The following is a 17,543-nucleotide window of genomic DNA, read 5'->3' as shown; positions in this document are numbered from 1 at the left end:
GGAAGGAGGAGAAGGGGAGAATTTGGGGGATATTGCTTTTTTTTTAAAAATAGATTTTATTTTTTTTAGAGCACTTTTAGGTTCATAGCAAAACTGAGTGGAGCGTATCTAGAGTTCCCATATCTCTCCTGACCCCACACACCCACAGCCTCCCCCACTATGAATGTTCCCCACCAGAGTGGTACATTTGTTACAACTGAGGAGCCTACGCTGACACATCATTATCACTCAAAGTCCACAGTTTACATTAGGGTTCAGTCTTGGTGTATATTCTACTGGTTTTGAAAAATGTATAGTGACAAGTGTCTACGATTATAATATCATACGGAATAGTTTCACTGCCCTGTGCTCCACCTGTTCATCCCTCCCTCCCTCCTAACCCCCGGCAACCACAGATCCTTTTATTGTCTCCATAGTTTTGCCTTTTCCAGGATGTCATATGGTTGGAATCATACAGTCTGTAGCCTGTTCAGATTGGCTTCTTTCACTTAGTAATGTGCATTTAAGGTTCTTCCATGTCTTTTTATGCCTTGTTAGCTCATTTCTTCTTAGCGCTGAATAATATTCCATCGTCTGGATGTACCACAGTATATTCATCCATTCACCTACTGAAAGACACCTTGGTTGCCTCCAAGTTTTGGAATTATAAGGAAGTTGCTTTTTACTTTATATATTTCTATTTTGATTGAATAATGTTCAAGTATGTATTGTTTTCATACAAAAGAAGGAGGCAAATTCCAGAGTGGCTGCAGAACGCAGTTAAAGCCTAGGGCTTTCTCCACTCTTCACCTCTGCTTTCTGCCTTAGTTGGCTAATTCCCGTACATCACAGTTTCAAATGTAATATGCAAATTAGACCAACAGAATCAAGACCAGGAATATTGGTATAAATGAGACTGTCCAAGATATTATCAGGCAAAAACATTTTTTAATCTTTTGAGTAGCTTGTACGTGCTGGGCACTGTGCTAGGATGGACACCCAATTTATTCAATACTCTCCCCCTCCCAAATAAAACATTTGAGTGTAGGTTTTTTTCCTCTCTATTTTGTAGACTGGGAATGTGTTCAGAGAAGTTACTGACTTGCCTACGGATGCATAGCAAGAAAGTGGCAGAGTTGGATTCAAGCTCTGGCCTCCTGACTCTCTTGATATGGAGGATGAAACCTGGTCAGAATGCCCCCCCCCACCAACTTTTTACAACTGACCCCTTCCAGGCCTGCCCTGTCCCAGGCAGCCAGTCCCAGAACCCCATGCTACCCATTAGCTGAGACCCACTGGGCTTGTTGTCAATCATCATTACTCTATTTGATTTCAAATAGTCTGTCCAATTGCCTCTATAAATCAGCAACAGAACTCAGCAACCCCAAGATTTTGCCATCTGAACTTGGTTTCTCAGACTGTGTATTGCTCCTGGAAATTGCTTAAAAATTCTGTCAGCTTAAGTGTGCTGACTTGGAGATAGCACAATTCATGCACCCCACGTGCCAGGCACACCCCAGGCGATTGACTTCAGGCAGCCAGGTGGCTCCTCCCCACCCTGTGACAATCAGATAACCTGGCTATCCAATCAGCAGCCCAGAGAAGGATGGATGGGCCAGGTCTCACATCTGTCCCCTTGCTTCCTAGGACAGGCATTGCACCAAGTAACCTCCAGCAGCATGACAAGCACAGGGGCTAGTCACCAGGCTGGCCTGAGGTCACTGTGGGACAAGAGCAAGTGACTTAATCTCTCCAAGCTTCCATTCCCTTACTCTTAAAATGAGGCTAATAATAATACCTCCCTCTGAGCACTGCTATGAGAATTCCACAACTTAAGTTATGAAAAGGACTCAGCAGTGTCTCGCACAAGCAAGGACTCAGTGCGTGTGAGCAATTATCATCATTAATATTTCTGCAGACCTTCCTGTTCGACAGATGGAAAAGACAGGCTCCATTTGGGTGGTGGGCTCCATCATCATTTGGTAAAGAAATGTCTGCAAAGCCAGAGTGCTGGGCCATACCCAGCAACAGCCAAGTGACAGCTGCCTTCTCTGTCATCAGAGCCCACAGGGAAGAGGTAGGTCGTTAGGTGTGAACTCATTATTCTTTTCTTATAGGTCAAAGTGGTGTTAGCAGGAGCAAAAGGGGAGCAAGAGAAAAGGCATGTGCTGGACAGAATAATGGCCCTCTGAAGATGTCTGTGTCCTAATCCTCAGAACCTGGAATATGTTTCCTTATATGGCACAAGGGATTTTGCACATGTGATTAAGTTAAAGATTTTGAGATGGAGAGATTTCCTGGATTATCTGGCTGGGCTCAATGTGATATAAGGGTCCTTATAAGAAAGAGGCAGGAGAGAGAGAGTCAGAGAAGGAGATGTGATGACAGAAGAAGAGGGTCAGAGTCAGAGAGAGATTTGAAGATGCCACTCGGTTGGCTTTGAAGATGGAGGAAGGCACCATGAACCAAGGAATGCAGGTGGCCTCTTGATGCTGAAAAAGGCCAGAAACAGATTTTCTCCTAGAGTCTCTGGAGGGAGCATGGCCCACCAACACCTTGATTTTGGCCCAGCAAAGGCCATTTTGGACTTCTGACCTCCGGAACTGTAAGACAGTAAATTTGCGTTGTTTTATGCCACTAAGTTTGCAGTAATTTGGTACAGCAGCAATAGGAGACTAATATAAGGCATTTCAAAATGATGAACTCGAAAGAGAGACCCAGGATGTTCACCTCATTTTTGAATCAAGTGAATGAAACACTCTAATCAGTGAAGGTTCAGACAGAGGGTGAAGCATCCTCTGATATCAAGGCCCACTGACTCTAAAGTATGTGTCCACGGGTTTTCTCTGTGTTGACTGAGAGACTGAGGGCAGCTGCACCAGAGGAGACAGGCAGCTTTACAAGGAAATGATCCGAGTGCTTGGCAGCAAAACAAGGGATTTTACCTGGTCTCCTGTGAGGTGGCACCTGTGGGCTGATGGCGTTGGTCCCCATGATGACGTACTCATAGTGGACTCCTGGGTTAGGCTGCTGGTGTATCATCTGACAACACAAAGGTCATTGTCACTGCATGGGCACGTACACACAGCCCTTTCCTGCTGGCTTTGGTTTCAATGGTAGGAGTGGCACTATCTGTAAATGAGTGGGTTGATTCACATCTAATAATATTGGTCGACCTGTGACCGATTAGACGAAAGCTATTTCCAGATGGCTTTTCGTTATTTGCTTTTGAAGAATGAAGAACTTAGTCTTTGAGAGAATCAGAAGACAACTAGGCTGGAAGTCGAGATTTTATAAATTCCAAATAGGAAGATGGGAGCAACAGTAACAGAATCTTTCTGTTGGTTCCCAACCATCCTACACCAGGGCTTGGATTTTGCTCAGTGCTCTCAAAATGTCCAAAACAGATACGTGTTTACACTACAGAGAATCCGTTTGAACACTAGGTGGCGAGATAGAGTCATGCAGAGCCGGCCCAGGATCCCTTAGGTTCCTCTGACCAGGCTGGTTCAGGAAGGTCTGCCCCAACCTGCTGCCTTGTTGACTCCGTGGGTCCTATCCCTCTCACCCCTGGAAAGCTCCAGAAGCACAAAGAGGTGGGGTGAGGAAAATAGGTATAAAGGAAGTAAGTCTCCTTGGGTCCTATTCTCTCAGGAACCGATGACAAAAGCTGCACAGGGCTGTGGAAGTCAGCAATTAAACATTGTCTAGGACCAAGACACAAAATCAATCAGCGTGGTGCAGCAGAGTAAATCCCTCCCTACTGGCTTTGGAGCACAAAATCCTTTGTGCCAGGGCTTTCTCGGTGGGAAGCAGGTGGTGGGCTAAACACAGCAGCAGAATCAGGATCTGCAGTGTAAATATGAGCCAGGCAAGGAGCCACTGTCACGTTTGATATTTCTGTCTCTACTGCTTTATAAGGGGCTGTCCTGTTGACCAGCTGAGCAAGACCCTTCTTCTCAGTTTGTGATTTCTTCATCTGGGGAAGAAGGAGGTTAGAATCACCTCTGATCTCTTAGGTCCTTTGGACTACAAGCATCTCTGAGTCACTCCTGCACGGATGGGTCCTGTCTGGTTCATGAGAGTGTCTATTCTGTCCATTGACACCATCATCTCTTACTCCCTCCCTACTTGTGAAACAGGGCCTCCATTCTATAAATCACCCAATGGGAGGTGGACATGAGAACCTCCGGGATCCTTACACCCAGGAACCGTGATGGTGAGCACAGAGCCCCTGAGAGATGCGGTGGTGTGACCTCAGGTTCCCGCTGTCTACCCCTAATCTCCTCACTTTTCTTTTCACACAATTGGACAGTCGGTCTGAGGCCAGAAACCCTCCCTCCCTGTTCTGTGCCTCTTCCGCATGAGCATTCTGCCAGTGCAAACTTTGTCCCATTTATGAAATTATTGTTGACCACCACATCCTAGACCACCCATGTGGGCCTTAACAACCTGGGTTTTTACTCCTGATGCCATTCAAAACTTACCCTGAGTCCAACAACCAACTGGGCAGTCTAAAAAAATATTCAAAATTAACAAGGCGTCCTTTATAGTTTCTAGTCCATGAGCCACTAGGCCCAAGAGGAATGAACATGTAACTCTATATAGCTGGAGAAGTAATATTTATAAAACGAACATAGCAAATATCATGTAGACTAGTGTGGCTTTGGAGATTGTAAGAGAATGTGTATCTATGGGTGAGCTCATTCTTTTTATCAATACGTGATTTCGAGCTTTTATTTCTTGTCACCTTTTATTTCCTGATCTTTTTAAGAAGACTGGATTCTAGTGGTTTCTTTTAAAAATAAGGACCATTTTTAACTCTTGGGCAACTTAATAATTTAGTTTCTCATAAAATAAATCAAAGTTCTGTCTTCTGCGAAGCAGGGCACTTTTAGTAAATCTCTACATTGTGACTCCAAGCTTTCCTGCATCACCTGGAGTATCCTGGAGTTCTGCTTTCTTCATTTGCTTTAACAGAATTTGAAGAGGGCTAGGAACTGTGCATGGTCTTGTCTTGCTTTAGGCAATTGCTTTCTTTTGCCATAAAAAGAAAACATGCCAAATTAGTATTAGGAGGAAAGTGCCTGGAGGAGATCCAATGTTCATGAAATAAAGGATATGTTTTGCCTCTGCTTTGGTTAAACAAGTGAAATTGGTTTTACTGGGTCAATAGACTCTGAGGATAATAAGCATCTGGTAGAGTTTTCTATGAGGCAGGTACATTTGGAGGTGAATGGCAAAGATGAACACCAAGCATTTAAGGGCCCTCAAAAGGCTCGGCTCAAATGGTTTTATTGAGCATGGGCAATGACTTGTTGCTTATTTGTTCTAGGTGTGGCCCTTAGAAGCAATAAGATACGAAATCCAGAGAACAGTCCAGAAACATCCCAACTCACATAGACATCCAAGATCTCATTAGTGGGACCTTCGGCCAAAAAGGACTCTCCAGCAGTGCTTGAAATCTCATTTGGACGCTTGTAGGTGAACATTGTCCCTCCCCCCTCATATTTTCCAGGCCGGTCAATTGCCCAGTTCCCGTTGATGATGGAGCGGCCAGAACGACTTCGCAAGGCTGTTGAGAGAAATGAGACAGTGGCTTGGGTAAGCCTTGTGTGTGCACAAGCAATGGAACTGCCCCGTTCCCCCTCTCCCACTTGCTGGTTTATTCATTCACCACATTTTTTGTTAGGATCCACTATACGCCAGGCACTGATCTAGGCCCTGGGGCAGGATGAGGCATCTAGATCACATCCCTTTGGGCTTAATCACTTCTTCACCCCACTTCAATCCCTTCCACCACTTGGGCTTAGTAAATAGAAATGAAGGGTGGGAGTGGTTAGGAGAGAAGAAAAGTGGAAAACAAGAGAGAAAGGAGAAGGTTGAGGAGGAAGATAAAAGGGAGGGGAAAGGGAAACTGTATTATATTCCATTACCTAGGTGAGAGGTTGCACACTGGCAGCTCATGAGCTGATTTTGGCCCACAGATGGGCTTAGTTTGGCCTTTGCAGTGTTTTTTTAAAAAAATAATTGAACCTAAATTTAAGAATTGGGAATTTTCACATAAAAAATTTAGAGTTCTAGCTTCTCTTATAAAACAAGAAGACATGTTAACATTGGCTGCATTCCCTCAAGGCAGTAATCAGTTGGAGCTGTGGAGGTCTGCCCGTTTATTTTATTTTATTTTTTTAAAGATTTATTTATTAATTTTTTCTTCCCCCCAAAGCCCCAGTAGATAGTTGTATGTCATAGCTGCACATCCTTCTAGTTGCTGCATGTGGGACACGGCCTCAGCATGGCTGGAGAAGCGGTGCGTCGGTGCACGCCCGGGATCCGAACCCAGGCCGCCAGCAGCGGAGTGCACGCACTTAACCGCTAAGCCACGGGGCCGGCCCGGTCTGCCTGTTTAGATGGGGCCTGCATGCTCTGGTTTGCTCTAATCCTCACCACTCCATAATACTCCCCAACACTGAGGCTAAGTCTCAGTTTATTATCCATTTATTTATGGATATGGCTTATTTATTCCATTCATGACCATGCTTGCATTATTATTTTTCTTGTAGAATAAAATTTTTCTTATAATTCTTTCTACTTGTATGTTTACTACAAGTGGCAAAGCTAAAGACAGGCCAAGAGGGTCACATGATTTTCTCCTACCTGGTCATCTTCATTCATTTATATTACCTTCCTGACTTCTGTGGGCTTTTGAGGCTGTGAGCTATGTTAGATACTTCCACAGACACTGTCAAAATTAATCCTCACAATATTGCTAAACAGATGCCTATCCCCATCTTTCAGAGAGTCGTTGAGGGACCAGAGGGAACTTGTTCAAGTTCACGAAGATGGTAAGTGACAGAACTGTGATTTGGAGTCCACACTCAGGAGGGAGGTAAGAAAGGAAGAGGGGCAAGGAACAAGGAGTTAGGGTTAAGGAGCGAAGAAAGGACCGCATGTAAGAGAAGACTTTCTTCCCTTAGACATGTGGCACCTTGAAACCCACAAGCCAATGGCAGATTGGGTTTAAAGGAGATCCTGTTTTAAGTGCCATGTACATAGTGGGCCTGTGATCGTCACTGGCTCTTTGTACCTTCACTTTATAGAGTTCCTAAATTTAATTCTTTACAATACATTATAGAAAAATTTATACATAAACAAAAATAGTGATAACAGTGTAATAAACTTCCATGCACCCATCACCCAGCTTCAACAATGATCAACCCATGGCTTATCTTGTTTCACTTTGCAAATCCCAGACCCTATTTATTTTTACATTTTTCAGTAGATGTCTCTAAAATACAAGGACTTTTTGTTTCTTAAACCTAGTTTCTACTATGGAGTCAGTAGCTCAAAGGGGTAGAAGAGCCTCCAATTTCGAGGCAGCCTCCCTGCAGACTCTATCCCTGGTCGGCTGGTTGCCATGGCTACTGGGAGACCACAGCTGTGGAAGCTTGCATACCAAATTATAAAACCAATATAAATTATTGAGTGGCAAAAGAAGGCTCAAGAGTAGAGACTGAGGAAGAACAGGTTTCGGGCTGTTTTCTATCAAAAACCACACTTCTTGAGAGTGGTCCACATAGTGTCTCCATTTCCTCACTTACTCATTTCTCACCCATCTCCAGTCTGACTCATGCCCCCATCATTCCATTGAAACAATTCGAATCAATGTCACCAAGACCTCCATGTTGCTAAATCCAATGGGCATTTTCCAGGCCTCCTCTTACTAGATGTCTTAGCAGCATTTGGCACTACTGACCACTCCGTCCTATTTGAAACATTCCTTCACTGGTTTCTGGGATGCCACACTCGGCATGCTTTCCTCCTGCTTATCTGTTCTTTCTCTTCTGTCTCATCTTTCTCTACTCAGCCATTAAATATTAGCATTCCTTAAGGATAAGAGTAGGCCTGCTTTGGGTGCTGTACTCCTCTCATGGGCAATTTCATCTGTGCCTGTGGCTTTAATTGCTATATTCCAGTGACTTCCAAATTTATGTCGGCACTTTAGACTTTTCCTCTGGTCCCCGACTTCTTTATCTAATTGCCTACGTGACAGCTTCACTCAGATGTGTTGTCCAAGATTGAACTCATCCTTGACCTCTTATTGTTTCCAATTTCAGCAAATGGTACCACAATTGAATTGTTTCCAATTTGGTACCACCATTACCACCATCCATCTAATTAGAAAACTAGGAATCATCCGGGACACCTCCTCCCTTCCTGGTCCCCTATATCTAACCCATCATGAAATTCTCTTCATGTCTACTGCCATAATCCAGGGCCGTGCTACCATCAGATCTCATCTGGACTCAGTCAAAAACCTTCCTATTGGTCTTCCTCTTTCTCTTCTTTTCAGCCAGACTGATCTTTTCAGAATGCAGATATGATCACCAAATATAGCTCAAAATCCTTCAATGGCTTTCTATTTCTCTAGGCCAAAAAACCTTCCCAACCATTAGTGGGGCCAGGGCCCCAGGGGATATAATCCAGCCTCATCTTGTGTCACTGTTTTTCTCTCTGTTCTGCTCCCGGGCCTTCTTTTAGCTCATCTAATACATCACGTTCCCTCCACCATGCTGTTCCTTCTTCCAGAAATGCTCCCCCAACCCCAAATCCTATTTGTTCTTTAGATGTCAGCTCCTCAGGGCAGTCTTCTCCCACCCCAGTCCAGGCCTGTCGCTTCCCTCACAAGCTCTAAGAGATGCAAGAGCCTTTCCTTCAAGGCACTTAACTCAGTCTGTACACACACCCATTCAGAGCATGATCTGATTAAGGTTTGTCTCCCAGTACACCGTAAGCTCCCAAAGGGCAAAGACAGTGGTGTTTCCTCACCCTTACAGCTCGAGCGCCCAGCCTGGTGCTCACCACACAGCAGGAACTTATGTTTGCTGAATGCAGAAATACACAGTAGAAAAAGGCAAGCAGCTCAAAAGAAAGATAGGCAAAGAATGATAAATAGGCAATTCACAGAAAACCAAATACAAATATTCTATAAGCCAATGAAGAGATGCTCTACCTTACCTATGATTCAAGAAATGCAAATTAAAACCACAATGGGATATTCTTGAGTCACCAGATTGGCAAACATTTAAAAAAATTTAATACTGCCAGTATTGACAGGTGTGTGATGAAGCAAGCACCCATAACATTGTTGGTGGGAATGTAAATGGATTCAACCATATCGGATGGCCATTTGGTTACATTGTTAAAACTTTAAATGCCCATACCCTTGACCCAAGAATTCTACTTCTAGGAAACTACTTGAAAGACATACTTCTATGTATACAAAAGTGTTTGTAACAAGGATATTCTCTGCATAATTTTTTTAAATAGAGAAAAAGTAAAAAGAACCTAAATGTCCATCAATAGAGGATTGCTTAAGTAAATCCTCTGTTGGGCCTAAAAACAATGAGATAGGACTGTGTGTGTGGGTATGGGAAGAACTCCATGATACATTTTTAAATGAAACAAAAATGCAGAACAGCATGTTTGGTATGATCTCATTTGTATATACTTTTAAATAAAAGCATATACATAAAACATGTAGGCATATGTATAAAACTTTTTAGAGAAAGATAGTCATAACACTGTTAACATTTGGGGACAGGAACTGGGGTTTAGGCTGGGATGGGAGATGACAAGGGAGACATTTATTTCCCATTTTATATCTTTTTACTATGATTTAAAATCTGTTTTACCATATTCATAAATATTTTCTTTAAAGTTTAAAAAATTTTTAATTAATATAAAGGACACAGCATAAGCAGAAATACTACTGAGGGATATAAGTATTTTCCCTTTTTTATAGCTTCTCCTTAAAATCTCATTCAGAGCATCAAAAGCTCTGAATGAGGAGGTTCTGGCTAAGATTTTATTGCTCTTAATGGCAATATTGCAGAAGGGGTTATTATCTGGAAACCAAAAAGTCCATCAAAGAGCCATCTGAAATACTGTATAGGAGAGAGCTGCAGGGGCCTCCCAGGAAGTAAAACATTGCGACCCTGCATCTTTTTACCTACTACTGTTCTCCATGCAGCCCCTCTAAAGGTTTGGATGAATATTTAACCGCATGATAGCAAACTATAAAAAGAAGCCATATCAGATTTTTAGCAAACATGGTCTTTATTCCATATGCCCGTGGGTTAGCTTCTGAAAGAGCTCTGAAACTAGCCCCCACCTGGCCTTGCATATCGAAAACAGCTGCGCCTACAATTTATGTGCCTGTGAGCAGTTCCAGGGCTATTAATGGTGTCCAGACCTACCCCACAGAAAGGTGCAGGTGACTCATGGCTCTTGCTAGTGGGTGTGTTCACTGAAGGTCAAGCTTTGGCAAAGCCTGTTTGCAAGGCAACCTCACAGCTATGTTAATATGAGGAAATCTCCACTCTCGTTTGGCATTTGGGTTCTATTCCAGTTTTAGCTGTCAACGCTGAGCATACGTATTTGGCCTAAACTATCTGCACCAACGATGCCCTTCTCCAAGACGCATAGAGGAACCGCTTATATATCCAAGCCCTGCTTCTCATACACTTTATCCCACAATCTTAATGCCTGTTGTTGACGACCCAACCACTTTGTGCCCACAATCAAATAAAGAAGGCGGTTTCCTTACAGCAAACAGATTCACTCTCCTCTAGATGCCTGTTTCTTCCTTTGGAAAATGAAGGTTATGTTCCTCCTACTAATAAAATTCCAAGCTTCTTAATGTTTCAGCAAGTCTTAGAAGCTATTTGGGAAGTAGCACAACAAACTCAAGGGCGAAGGAGTCAGACATCACTGGCCGCCACAGCAGTCCCAGCTGGAGGTCTGCAGCCCTGCACTCTAGTCTATGAGCTTCCACGGAACCCCAGCCCTAGGCACAAACCCAAGTGAGTCTCAGAATATGTTAGCTAATCTGGACACCATGAAACTGGAACACAACTATTCACTTCATACTACCAGCTTCGAGGAGGCTGTCAATTACACTTTTATGTTAGCATTCCTTCTATTTAATGGAGGCAACAATCCATAATAGTATTAGCAGTATTGTGCCTTTGTCACCAACAGAAATTACATATGTATTCATATGACATTACAGATGTTACAGCTATTTTGAAATACTGTTTAAAAACTCATCACTATTTTGAAATTACAATTATTGTTAGACCCTCCACTAGATCTCCTATTTTAATGTTAAAGAAGCACATTATTATATTGCCACTTTGTTTTTAAAAATATTTTGATAATTATATTTCAAATAATTGGTTCCCTCTGTACACTTCTGTATCTTATTTTATGGATTTAAAAACAGTGTTCTGAGGGGCTGGCCCGGTGGCGTAGCCGTTAAGTGCACATGCTCCACTGAGGTGGCCCGGGGTTGGGATCCCCGGCGTGCACTGATGCACTGCTTGTCAAGCCATGCTGTGGTGGTGTTCCATATAAAGTGGAGGAAGATGGGCACGGTTGTTAGCCCAGGGCCAGTCTTCCTCAGCAAAAAGAGGCGCATTTGCGACAGATGTTAGCTCAGGGCTAATCTTCCTCAAAAAACAAAAAAACAAAAAAACAGTGTTCCGAGAAGGTACCCATAGACTGCCAAAAGAGTCCATGGCACAAAGAAGTGAAGAACCCCGGTCTAATGCTTTATGCTTTTCAAAACACAAAGGAACTCACATAATATAAATACCAATCTTAGAAGGCAAGCAGGACATATATCACCATTCCAGCCCCGCAGAAGGCTCCTTCCTGCCCACTCCAAGTCATTACCCCTGGCCCCACAAGCCTCAAGGGTTACCACTATTCTGCCATGGAGCACCATAGTTTTGCCTGTTTAAATTTCAGATAAATGGAATAATACCATACATACACCTTTGTGTCGGACACCTGTTACTTAACTTTATGTCCATGAGATTCATCCACATTGTTGCATTTATCAGTAGTTCACACTTTTTCATAGCAATTTAGTATTATATGAATATACCACAATTGATTTACTTTTTCTATTATTGATTAACTTTTGGGTTGTTTCTAGTTTCTGACTCTTAAGGGTAAAGCTGCTATATAAACATTTTTGTATGTTTTTGGTGGACATAAGTCCTCATTTCTGTTGGGGATATACCCACAAGTAGAATTGCGGGGTTATAGGTATATGTAAGTTCAGCTGTAGAAGGCATTGCCAAACATTTTTCCAAAGGGGTTATACCCTGGAGCTGATGTTGTTTGGAGCCAGGGTTCTCACTGTGGAAAAGGAGACATACAAATATGGAATGGCGGAAGGTAAAATAGAACTCTGTGGGATGGATTTGAATTTGAGATAGTGTGAATTCATGATCTTGAAATTATGTATATGGATGTGTATGTGCATGTTTATATGTACATGTATATATGTGAGTGTGTGTATTTTTATGTGTGTATATGCTTATGTATATATACATGCATATATTTTCTAGCTCTGTCTGCTAAGAGGGCTAAGAAGCACACCCCACTAGCCATAAGCATATCTAGCACCTTAATGTTAGTCTCTAATACCATTCCCCACTAAAAGGCACCATTTCCTGGAGAAATGACTAGTTCCAGGGATGGGGCGGGGTAGGTACAACATACGCCTGGAAGTAAGGAAATGTGCACAGAAATGATGGGGACATGTCACATGTACTTCCTATTGGCCACATCTGGGACACTTTGAGCATCCGAATAAGCATGGTAATGAATTATAAATGATTGAAAAACAGGAAATTCATGACTTTATACCAATAATAAGTAGATAAATAAATACATGGGGGAGAAGGGAGAGCTCTTGCTAATGACAGATTTCTCTTGCTAATGACATATGGAGGGGGTGCTGGAGTTGGAAAATCATTTTCCAATCATTGTGGTAAAGATTGGATTGGCCAAGAATCATCAATGGATGCTAAACCTTGGGGGAAATTTTGATGTGGAGCAGGATATTCCTATGGTCTTACTGACCCCTGAGATTGCTTATTAGTTTCAAGGGAGAAAAAGAAAAAATAATTATCCATTGGAGAAATTGGGCAACAGTTTACCAGGTGATCAAAATTAACATCACCAGTGAGACAAGGTGGGCAGTGTGTACCTCCTGATGTGATGCACACCACCACCGATGCAGTGTTCTGGCTGAAAGTACATAATTTCATCAGACAATGAGGAACATTCTATTTTTGAAAAGAGGGGAGGACTGTATTTTTCAAAAATGTCAATGTTGTGGAAGACTAAGAAAGTCTGTGGAAACATAGATTAAACAAGCAGAAAAAGAAATGTCAACTAAATGCAATATCTGACCTTAGATTGGCTCTTGAACCAGAGGAAGAAAAGTGCTATAAAGGATGTTATTAGATCAAGTGACAAAACTGGAATATGGACAGTAAATTAAATACTTTTAAGTATTGTATCAATGTAAATGTGTGGGGTTGCTAGCTGTACTGCGGTTACCTAAGAGAATATGCCTCTTCTTAGGAAATACTCACTGAAACCGAGGTATTTACAGGTAAAGGACCATGATATACATAACTTACCCTCAAATGGTTCAGAGGAAATAAATATAAGTGACTCTGGATAAAGAGCATATAGGAATTCTTTGTATTATTTTTATTTTTGCAACACTTCATGAATTTCAAATTATTTTCAAATAAAAATATTTTAAAAGCACAAGCTGACTCCTTTTCTCTCAAATACTCATGCCTGCATCCCACCTCCCCAGAGACTTGGATTTAGCTGGTTAGGGTACAGCCTGGGCATTGAGTGACTTAAAAGCTCCCCAGGTGAGACTAATGTACAGCCAGGGCTGGATTAGATAATAGAATTTCCAAAGCTAGCAGAAGTGGGTGCCACTGATTCCTACATCCTGAATCACCTCTCCTGTTGCTCCCCATCTATTTTTCAAAAGCCTCGAGCTTACTTTTAAGACATAACTGATAGAAATACATAATTTGATTAAGAGAAAACAATGTGTATAATCAAACAAGAAATTCAGACAGAGCCCCAGTAGTCTTTACTATGCTTTGAACGTCTATTGGTATGTCTAAACACGCTAAAGGAGGGCCATGTGCACAGACGACACAACACATCCTGTCACTGGGATGCTCCATAAAACTGCCAAAGGCCCAAAGAGGTTCAGAATATGAAGAAGGCTTAGAGTCTAACTTTGGTGGTGATAGAAAGAAGTAGCATCTATACATAAATATATGTTATGGCTGGTTTCTGTTATTAAGTTTATTTGCTTATACTACACTATATATTTATATACCTGCCTCTTGCTAGAAGGTGAGTGTTTTAAAGGCAGATACTGTGACATACACATTTTTGCCTCACTGCTTGGCTCTTGGTTGGCACTCAATAAATCCTTGCTGAATAGAAGTAAATTACGAGCTGTATTGTTGTGATTTATCTTATTTTAACCTTGGAGTTCAGATAAGAGATTCTTGGAAACTCCTTAAAGTCTTGCTTATATCCAGATAATCTAAAAACGTCCTCCATTCCTCCTGACCAAAATGGCAAACACACGCAGTGATGCATAAAAATTCTGTTAAAAAAAAAAGCAAGTATTTCTTTTTAGGTAGATCCAGGTCCAATTTTATAAAGCATTCAAATTATGCTTTCTGGTAAACAAATATAAGCACATATCACACAGTGATTTTTGAGTTCAGATTCGCTTTGGCATTTTGGGTTTGGATAGAATCGAACCTGTATGATTTTCTAAAACACGATGTAACACATTTGGACTGAAAATCAGTTTCAGAGAAAGAAGGCTGGCTTTCTCTTTAGCACTCTATAATCACAGGTTGTGAGGGGTTTCAATAAAGGGAAATGCCAAGTCTTTGTTCTCATTTCATTGCTAAATTATAGCTAAGTATGGCTAATTCTCGTTCTTTAAAATATTAACATTTGATTTATTTTGACTCCAAATTTCCTTTGAATAGTTACTGACTATAAAGAAAGTTTGTGTGTTTTTAAATCCCAAATAATGTTGTAGGAAATAGATCCCATCTATGGTTTAAGTAAGAAAATAAACTGGGCAAAGAAGTATGGGGCCTGCAAAGATAAGACACAGCCCACCACTTTGGGAGCTCAGACACAAGCTAATACAACGTGAATGGAGAGGCTGGTAAAATTTCCCTGGGAGTGTAGAGGACCCCGGAGAGGAGATGGCGTTTGAGCAGGAATTTACAGGGAGAGGGGCAGTTCACCAGACAGAGGACAGGGGGAAGGGCATTGGGGTCAAGAGCATGGACAAAGGCAGACATAGGAAGGGGCCTGACCTTGGAGGGGTGGGAACAGTCTGGTGCGCTAGAGAAGGGACATCGTGGGGTGCAGGGCTGGAGCACAATGCGGGGTGTGGAGTAAGAGCCCCTGCAGATGAGGTTGGAAGGGGAAGACTGTGAGGGCTGGATTGTGGGCACTGGGGAGCCATGAAAGGTTTTTGGTCAGGAGAGTGACAGCTGAGATCTGGTTTTTGGAGATAACATTGGCTGTTGAATAGGAAGAAGTCCAAAAGTTCATTCACACCACAGTTTCCGAGTACCTACCATGCCTCCCCTCGCTCACGGAGAGCACCAGCTCTGCCACTGCAGCTGTCTCAGGGCTCCGCTCTCCTCTCTAGGCTGAACTGTCTACTCCCCATGAGCAGGGAAGGACCACGTCTGCCCTTTAGGAGGAATTCAGGAGTCTAATACTCGGATGGATCTCTTATAGCTCAGTTCATCTAGAGAGAAACCCAATATCTTTCTCACCCTAGAACGAGCCTGCTTCCTAATCCTTCTTCTTTTTTAAAAAGTTATTCTCCCATTACTCAGATTCAAGTTTTGATTACTCAGATTCAAGTTTTGACAATCATCTTTGGATCTTTCCTATTTTTCTTCCCCCCTGGCCAATCACTCATCAGGCATATCATCTCCTCCTTTGAACTGCTGCAGAGGTGGTCTCCCTCCCTTTCCTCTTCTGCCCAGTCACCTCTTGCATCCAGGTTCTCTTTGCCTCACACGTGGACCACAGCAGAGGCCTGATCGTGGATCTCCCTGCACGCTACCCTAGATGGATCTTCCTGAAATACCCCTTTCCTCCCGTCCCTCCTCTGCCCCCACATTTCCATGCCTAAAAGATAAAGCTCACTCTCTCTTGATTCATAGCCAAGGTCTTGTGTGATTTGACCCTACCTTCAACCACCTCACACAGCCCCCTTGTCTGCCTTCAATAAAGTATGGAAAATATTGGTAATTTGTGTCTCTGCTTTTTTTAAAAATTCTACTGCAATTTTTCATAGGGCAGGAGCCCTGCCTTATTTAATACCTGAAAAAAGATGCTCAGTAGATGTTTTCAAATAATGCTAGTGTCCCTCCTCTCATCCTATTCCAGTGCTGGTATCTCCTGCTTCTGACCTCTTAACCCTAATCTTAGTGTCTATGCCCTGCTCTTTGAGGCTCAATCAATTGCTGTCTGGACTGTTTTACTCTTCCAAGTGTTGTGTCTCAGCTCCCCAACATGTTTTTTAACCTCAGAGCAGAAAGTTGAATTAATCAGACTCTTCAGCTCATGACACTTTTGCTGTACAAGGCCCACCTCTCTTGTCTTATTTTATTTTTCCCTTCACACTAGACTCCCACTGCCATCACCCCTTGCCCGTTCCCACAAGTACCTATACTAATGTCATATATATGCGTGTGTGTGTGTGTGATACACATAAATGTTGCTGTTTTTGCAACAACTCTCTCCTTTTCAGATCTATTTTTGTTGCTGTAATGTCTGTCTAGATAATTGTCTTCTAACCCCTGCATAGTATTCTGTGGCATCCACCTACCTCAGTTTACTCATCTAATCCCCTAGTCCTGTGGGGACTGGTTTTAAATTTCTTTTTGTGGTCCATAGTGTCAGCAAATAGCTGATATTTAGAAAAGACTCAATGGGTATTGACAAAACACCAGAAGCCAAGAAGGCTCGTTTTTAAAAATAGCAACCCTATCAACAGCAACAGGAGACGCGTTTTATCAGGGCCACGTATACAGGTAAAAGGCAGCAACATGTTCACAAGAATGCATCCTTCTCCTGGTGGAGACAGGGAAAACTGGAGCTGTCAAAAAAATACGTCAGAGGTGGGATTAGAATTCAGGTTTTTCTGCCTCCTGGTCCTCTGGACAGCTCCACCCCAAAAGTTCTCACTAAGGAACATCTGTGGCGACCTCATGGAGTTGTATATTAGGACCCTACATTAGAGGATTCCAGTGGGTGACCAGACCACTCCAAAAAAGAAGCATCCTGCATATACAGCAAGAGGGGAAACCCCAAGGGGTGCGCCCTGCTTGGTTTAAGGGAGGAAGACCACGGTAGTCAGGTGGGATGGTGCTGCTGCATATGCAGGATGCTAGCTCACTCGCTGGCCTGGCACCACCCCACAAGTAGTCAGCTAAGGTTTAAAGCCCTAATCATTAGACTGCAAAAAAACCAAAACCAACACACACACACACACACACACACACACACACACACACACACTCTATAAAACAAGAATGTGCTCTATAAAGAAAAAGAAGAATGTAATGAGTACTGCTATGTAATTGTGCATGCTTTACATTTGCATAGCC

At 42.5% G+C, this 17,543-nt stretch overlaps 1 protein-coding gene across 1 annotated transcript in view; it reads right to left on the bottom strand.

The window, feature by feature from the left end:
* The window catches only part of THSD4 (thrombospondin type 1 domain containing 4), a 561,131-nt gene that overhangs the window by 33,466 nt on the left and 510,122 nt on the right, over positions 1-17,543 (bottom strand). Inside the window, exons 9-10 of the mRNA XM_058541977.1 lie at positions 5,379-5,554; positions 2,925-3,021 (exon numbers count right to left, since the gene is read on the bottom strand). Of these exons, the coding sequence (XP_058397960.1) occupies positions 2,925-3,021; positions 5,379-5,554 (273 nt within the window). The remainder of the gene's footprint in view (positions 1-2,924; positions 3,022-5,378; positions 5,555-17,543) is intronic.

The sequence above is a fragment of the Diceros bicornis genome, chromosome 5 (assembly GCF_020826845.1).
Source record: "Diceros bicornis minor isolate mBicDic1 chromosome 5, mDicBic1.mat.cur, whole genome shotgun sequence".
Classification (NCBI taxonomy): Eukaryota; Metazoa; Chordata; class Mammalia; order Perissodactyla; family Rhinocerotidae; genus Diceros; species Diceros bicornis.
The sequence above is the reverse complement of the archived record's forward strand: the minus strand, read 5'-3'. Positions and strand labels throughout refer to the sequence as shown.